Source organism: Podarcis muralis, chromosome 13 (assembly GCF_964188315.1).
Source record: "Podarcis muralis chromosome 13, rPodMur119.hap1.1, whole genome shotgun sequence".
NCBI classification, from domain to species: Eukaryota; Metazoa; Chordata; class Lepidosauria; order Squamata; family Lacertidae; genus Podarcis; species Podarcis muralis.
The window spans coordinates 49,584,420-49,591,452 of NC_135667.1; the positions used below are offsets into that span (position 1 = coordinate 49,584,420).

The following is a 7,033-nucleotide window of genomic DNA, read 5'->3' on the forward strand; positions in this document are numbered from 1 at the left end:
GAGATATTGAGAGGGCTGCATGGTGTGGCTCTCATATCCATGTCCTGAGGGACAGAGAGCAAAACGCTTCTCTGTCCCCTTTCTCCAGCCCAGGCAGAATTGCAAGGGGTCAGTGCATCTGGCTGGTAAGAAGATGGTTGGAGTTTGGAGCCCAGCCGGGGCTGGCTGTGGGCAGGATATTTTCTGTTGTGAATTCAAAAATGAAGGGGAAATGTGTGTGCGTCCTATGGAGCGAAGAAGCCATAGCTCCGCGACCCTCTCCCAGCTGGAAAGGTGATGCGCGACTATGGCAGCAGCCTCTCCGCTGCGCCTTTCCGCTGCTCCCTGACCTGCTCTTTGGGGCTGGTGGTGGGCTTCCCCTGCCAGCCCCAAAGAGCAGGTCGAAAGGAACCTGAAGCCTGGAGAGGGAGAGGGGTCGGTGCACACCGACCCCTCTCGCTCTCCAGGTTTCCAAGGTAAGCCGCCTGAACGGCACCTTGTTTTAGAGCGGGGAAACAAGAGGGGGAAAATTCTCCCCCTCTCTGCGCAGCGCCTCCTGCCGCTTCACTGAAGGGGCGCTGGGCAGAGAGGGGGAGAATTTTTTTTCTTGTTCTTCCCCCTCTAAAACAAGGTGCGTCCTATTGTCCGGTGCGTCCTATGGTGCGAAAAATACGGTACTGGTTGGTAACTTCCTCTGTTTTTTTTTTTCTTTCTGTCTCACAGGTTCTCAGGCAGGAAGACATCAGCATAAACAAATAGCGCTGGAGATTGTGGTATGTTAATTCCTTGGGGAATCTGTTTCCCACATATTTATTTATTTATATTTCTATACCGCTTTATATTTTTAATAAAAATCTCAAAGCGGTTTACAGCATAATAAATCAATAAAACAATAGCTGGGCAATGTTCCTCCGGCCTCAGGAGGAGCCTCTTCAGTGGGGCTGGCTGGTGGGTCTGGGCCTGGCCCCCTGGCCAGGTGGAAAGGGCCTTGCAGGGAGCGGCCATCACCCTCCCACCTGCCCCCTAGGTCCCTCCGCTGGCTGGCCGCCCCCTGGTGTGGCTGGGGGGAGAGAAAATATGGACGGCGATCTGCCCCAGAAGAAAATCTTTGGGGAGGGTCCCCGGGACCCCTGTCTCCTAGAGTGGATGCCTTTGGCAGGAGAGTAAAATGTCCTTCTTCCTTTGCAGGGCCGTGGTTTGGAAGTGCCAGTCAGGGCTCGGGCCAGGCAGCAGCCCAGCGGTGCCACGTCCAAAACCAACATCAGCAGGTATGCTGTGCCCTTCTGTGGCAGGTGTGGGTCAGTCTGAGGATGGCACGGCCGGTGTGCTGGGCTATTGCCTCATAAGAAAAGGTTTTTAATAGAGGGTGAATTGAAAGGGTGGAGGGTTAGAGGAGAGGCAGAAAGAAGAGCTCATTTGTCCGTGGTTAGGGGGCGCGATCTGGTGGTTCTCCAGGGGCGCAAGATCACTCAGCTACGGCTCTGCGTACAGGAGGCCCTTGACATTTGAGAGCCCAAAGTTGGCCCTTGGTTGGGCACAGTTCCAGGTTGAAACCTGTGGAGGCCCCTAGGCAGTCAAAATATCCCTGGGCTCCTTGCAAATCATATCCTGATACGTTTTTTATTTTAGCAACCAACAATAATTAATAGGCAAAACAAACAGTACTTATTCTGATCCGTTGTTGCCTGGCCCATAGGCCTACTCTGCCCATTGAATAATCTGGCTCTGGTGGAGATCAAGCCCAGAATTCTCCCTGTCTCCCCCAATCATACTAACTGAGCTTGTTTCTTCCTTAGGCGAGAGGCCGGCCAGAGCAAAGGGGGAAAGGCTCCCAGCTCAGGTAAGTGGAAATGCCAACTGAGTGCCCCATATTTTAGGAATGCTTCCTTCCCTTGTCCCCCACCCTCATGCCCCAGACTGGGGCTAGCATGGCAGGGAGCCAGGCGCCTGCTCATGTTTCTTTTTTCTTTGCAGTGTGGGAGCCTTTCCCCAACACGTATTTTGTTCTGGCGAAATCCCTGGAGAGGCGTGGCGAACATCAGGTACGAGGGCAGAGGGAATGAAAGGATCCTTGTGAAACATGTTTTGGGAGTCCCACCTGTGGCTTCCATTCTCATGCGATGTCCTTCTTCCTCCACAGGGCCACGCCTCCAGGGATGAGGCTCCAGCGCCGGCTCCCGGAATGAACCAAGCAACATCCCGGCGGTTCCCGGCTGTCGTCCCTCGCGGCGCGTCCCCACTGCCCCTCCCCCGTACGGGCATGGCTCCATCCCGACCCGGTTTGGCACAGAAGCAGCAGCCAAAGTTTCCTCCCATTAAAACAGCTTCTCAGCTGAGGGAGGAGACTTTGGCTGTTGCTTCTGTGCTAGGCCGGTCGGATGCCCATACGGTGGAGAAGTGGGGAGCCCTTCTAAGATCAGGTAAGTGGAAATGCCCCCCTCTCAGGTCCCCCACCCTCCTGCCCCAGACTGGGGCTAGTGTGGCTGGGAGACAGGAGCCTTCTGATGTCTCTGTTTGTTTTGCAGCGAGGGATAAGTACAGCCGTGGAACCGCCGCATTCCTCCGGGAGGGACTGGAGCCCAGACGACGGCCTCTCGCCCCTGAGGTAATGGGACAGGGGGGAGGAGGGGGGCCTTAGGAAACACACAAGGAGGGCCTGCAGGATCAGGCCAAGGGGCCATCTGGTCCACCCTCCTCTTCTCCCAGGGGCCACCCAGATGCCACTGCGAAAGCAGTCAACAGGATTCGACCCCAAGAAGCAGTGCTTCAAAGATCCCTTCTTTCTTGCAGGATCTTGATCGTGCACCGCTGTGGCTGCTGCCCAAGCCTCCCCCCAAAAGACTAGGTAAGAGGAAGGGAACCTTTGCACGGGGCGAGGAGATGGCTGGGGGCCTTCCTACAGGGGTTGCTTCACTACAGCTCCCATTGTCCTTGACGACTGTCCTTTCCCCCCTTCTTTTTTTTTAATAAAAAAACACAGGTTGAGGCGAATTCCAGAGTGTTTGGATCTCAGCTAAAGGACTGGAAATCTTTATGCAGGAGATCATTTCCAACGCCTCTGATGCACTGGACAAGATCAGCTATGAGAGTCTGACAGATCCCTCAAAGCTGGAAAGTGGCAAAGAGCTGAAGATAGATATCATTCCCAATCCCCATGATCGCACCCTCACCTTGGTGGACACCGGTATTGGCATGACAAAGGCAGACCTTATCAACATTCTGGGCACCATTGCGAAGTCTGGCACCAAATCCTTCATGGAAGCCTTGCAGGCTGGTGCAGACATCTCCATGATTGGACAGTTCGGTGTGGGCTTTTACTCTGCTTACCTTGTGGCTGAGAAGGTTGTGGTTATCACCAAGCACAACGATGATGAACAGTATGCCTGGGAGTCATCTGCAGGCAGCTGCTTCACTGTCAAAACTGACCATGGCGAACCCATTGTCCGTGGTACCAAAGTGATCTTGCACCTGAAGGAAGATCAGACTGAATACCTGGAGGAACGTTGCATCAGGAAGTGGTGAAGAAGCACTCCCAGTTCATCGGCTACCCTATCACCCTCTATCTGGAGAAGGAGCATGAGAAGGAAATCAGCGACGATGAGGCGGAAAAGGAAAAAGTGGAGAAGGAGGATGAAGAGGCAGCCCCCAAGGATGAGGAGAAGAAGCCCAAGATTGAAGATGTGGGCTCAGATGAAGAGGAGGAAGATGGCAAGAGCAAGAAGAAGACACATGGAGGAGGTGGACTAAAGAGACCTCCCCCTCTGTCTTGCCCCCATCCATTCCCTGCACCATCGCCTTGCTCAGGAAGACTGGCTCCGGCAGGGCTCTGGCAGGCCTTCGTAAGCAGTCTCTCACTACCTTCCTGTACAATTGGTAGCCAGTGTGACAAGGGGTCTCCACACCTATCTGATCTGTCTTTCTGCTGCTCTAGGGGAAAGGGACCGGCCCACTGGTTTTAGGTTTTCCCTCCCCCCATGCGGGTTTTATCCTTTTTCTGTTGGGCCACCAAGCATCCATCCTACCATAGCTGAGGTGAACACAGTGAATGTCCTCCCCACTAACAGAGCAGTGAGTTGACTCCTTGCCTCCCTCCCTCCCTGCTGCCCTTTGTCCTCAGAGAGCAGGGACTTGTACTCTTGTTGGCTGTTTGTATTTGGTTTGGTTTTACTGGAATTAAAATAACAAAGAATGTGGTTTACCTTGATGAAAACAAGGCACATTAAATGCTTCCATATATTACTTTCGTCCTGTGTTTACTGTCAGTACAAATGTCTTGTAATTGTCGCCTGTGGCTTCTAAAAGCAGGCCCTCCAACATTTCTCCAGTGAGAATAGGGATCTCCCATTCCATAATGATAATTTTACTATTTATACCCTACCTATCTGATTGGGTTGCCCCAGCCACTCTGGGCAGCTTCCAACATATATAAAAACATAATAAAACATTAAACTTTTTTTTTAAAAAAAAAAACCTTCCCTATACAGGATTGTCTTCAGACAGCCCGGGGGTTGGATAACTCCATAACCTCCAACATCTCTCCAATGAAAATAGAGACATATTAAGGAAAAGTGGGGCATTGTGGGATCAAATCAGAAACCGAGACGGCTTCTCCAAATTAGGGATGTTCCTGGAAAATAGGGGCACTTGGAGGGTCTGTAAAAGCCATCAGCGTGTAGCAGCAGCCACACCCCAGGAAAGGCTTTGACCAGCCAGCTAAAGCAAGTGAGGGTAACCAATGGTTCTCAAACCCTCAGAGAGTTAATACAGAGACAGGCCCTGGTGGATTGAGCAGAGGAGACCAATTGTGGTTCCAGTGGTCTGCAGGTACTGTAGAGGGATGTGAGGGGCAGAGGGGGTTTGTCGGCCTGGCAAGGCAGCCCATCTCAGAGACAAAAAACCTTGATTTTAAATCTCCACTGCATGCATGTATGTGTGTTGCATATATGATGGAAATCTTTAAACGGCTCCCAATACTGGTGTTGCCTCAAATCTAGTTTTATTTTTTTAGGGAGACGTGTCTCAAATTAGTTCTATGCCTCCTACTGATGTGGGTGGTGCTGTGGTCTAAAACCACTGGGACTCCAGCGACGATCCACTAAGAAAAACCACGAGCAGAGTGAGCTCGTGGCCGCGGGACTCGGCGGGCACCTAGAGCGACCCCCAAAACGAAGAAGGGACCCCGTAAGGGGCTCCGGAAGCGCGGAGGGGAAGCGGTGCTGTGAGTTCATCGCTCTTTCTGCGGGAGCGAAGCCGCGCGGCTGCTGCTGATGAGCGCCGACCTTTCTTCCTTAAACATTGGGCTCTAAATCATCTACTCGTGAGTAAGAATTACTCTATCTTGGATTTATAAATTTTAAATTTGGCTGAAAGCGGGAGACGAAAAAAAGGAAGTCCGTCTCCCGGCAAGGCTTAAAGATCAAAGGCAAAGGAACTGACAAGCTGGAAGCAGTAGAAAGGGATTATAAAACGGGAAGCATCATGCGTCTGGCAGATCTGACAGTTGAAACAAAAGGCAAGTTTTCTTTCTTCTTTATGTTATTGTGTTGATGCAACTGGGAACCTTCTCCTTTTGTGGACTTTAAAAACTTTAAAACCCAGCCTCGGGATGGCAGGGGAAAAGAACATTCATTGCGGATACAATTTATAAAGCTGAAATAGATACATAGAGGCACTATTGGAAGATACTATCAGGTAACTGTATCTTGTACCTCTGGATGTGGCTATTTGTGGCAACTTTGAAAGGGCTCTGCAAGTGGAAAAACTTTTTAAGGATCTTTGTTTAAACTACTCAGTTGCAGGAATTTTAATGGCGTCTAAAACTTTCTTCCTTCTTCCATGAACTGCAATAATACTCCCTCTAGTGGAGATTGGGATTCACAAATTCCTGGGAACTAACTTTGTTTTGACTCTCTGCTGCTACTATCTACACTGAGGACTGTTCTTCCCATGGAACATTTGACAATTTGACCTTGACTCATAGACAGGTGTGGAATGAGTGGCCCTCCGAAAACAAGATCTGCAAAAGCAAAAGCAGGGAAAGGCCAACTTGTGCAAACAACTCTGACTTCTCAGTCACGCAGATCATCAGTCCCTGCTGTATTAAAGGGAATTGAACCTCCAACAACAGATGAATTAAAGGGAATTGAACCTCCAACAACAGCTGAATTAAAGGAAGCTGAACAGCCAACAACAGAGGATATGGCTGCAGGGGGATCTGACACTCTTCTAAAGGAAATGCTACAACAATTTGCAATTTTAAATAAGAAGGTGGATGACCAAACAGCAAAAATCGACTTAGCCACATCCTCTATTACAAAATTATCTGAACAAGTGGCACAGCACTCACAAGCAATTGGGAATTTAAAAGACGCCACTGCTGAGAACCGGAAATTGGCTGAAGCTGCGAATGAAAAAGCCGACCAAGCAAATCAAAAAGTGGAGGAATTGAAAGGAGAGGTAAGGCCACTACACAAACACATTGGCGACCAGCAGGCCTACCTGTCTATGGTGGAATTGAGAAATCGAGAAAATAATTTAAGATTACGCTCTATCCCAGAGCTTGAGAAAGAAGATTTGACCAGTTATTTGACAGCAGAATTTTCGAAATTCTGGGGTATAAAGGAGGACGAAGACTTTAAAATAACAACTGCATTTAGATTGGGAAGAGTTGTTAAGAAGGACAGACCCAGAGACTGTTTGATCATTTTAAGGAACAAACAGGAGAGAGACAAAATACTTGACCTTCATTTTAATAAATCACTTGAGATCCAGGACAGAAAAGCGGAAATCTACAAGGATATACCGAAACAATTATTGGATCTCAGATCTATCTATACCGACCTAGCAAGACTTTTGAGAAGCAACGGGATACCCTACAGGTGGGAGTTTCCACAAGGTCTATCATTCAACTACAACGGAAAGAAGGTTAGAATCAAAACAAAAGAGGATAATCAGAAGTTCCTGCACGACCACGGAGAGGATCTTCAGAAGGGAACAGCAGTCCCTTGGCCTCCGCCACAGCCTGGATTAGAACCAACACCATCTCCCGCGGACC

General features: G+C 49.8%; 2 protein-coding genes across 2 annotated transcripts; both read left to right on the plus strand.

The window, feature by feature from the left end:
- Positions 1-1,866: 1,866 nt before the first annotated feature.
- On the plus strand, positions 1,867-2,964 carry LOC144325376 (uncharacterized). Its single transcript, XM_077918316.1, has 5 exons — positions 1,867-2,021; positions 2,120-2,399; positions 2,505-2,584; positions 2,770-2,824; positions 2,960-2,964. Exons 1-5 carry the CDS (start codon positions 1,887-1,889, stop codon positions 2,962-2,964), a joined length of 555 nt encoding a protein of 184 aa, XP_077774442.1. The 5' UTR covers positions 1,867-1,886.
- Positions 2,965-2,979: 15 nt separating this feature from the next.
- Positions 2,980-3,938, plus strand: LOC144325377 (heat shock protein 83-like). The gene is given in 2 exon segments (XM_077918317.1): positions 2,980-3,487; positions 3,490-3,938. Coding segments are annotated over 2 exon segments (924 nt in total). The 5' UTR covers positions 2,980-3,012.
- The last annotated feature ends 3,095 nt before the right edge of the window (positions 3,939-7,033 follow it).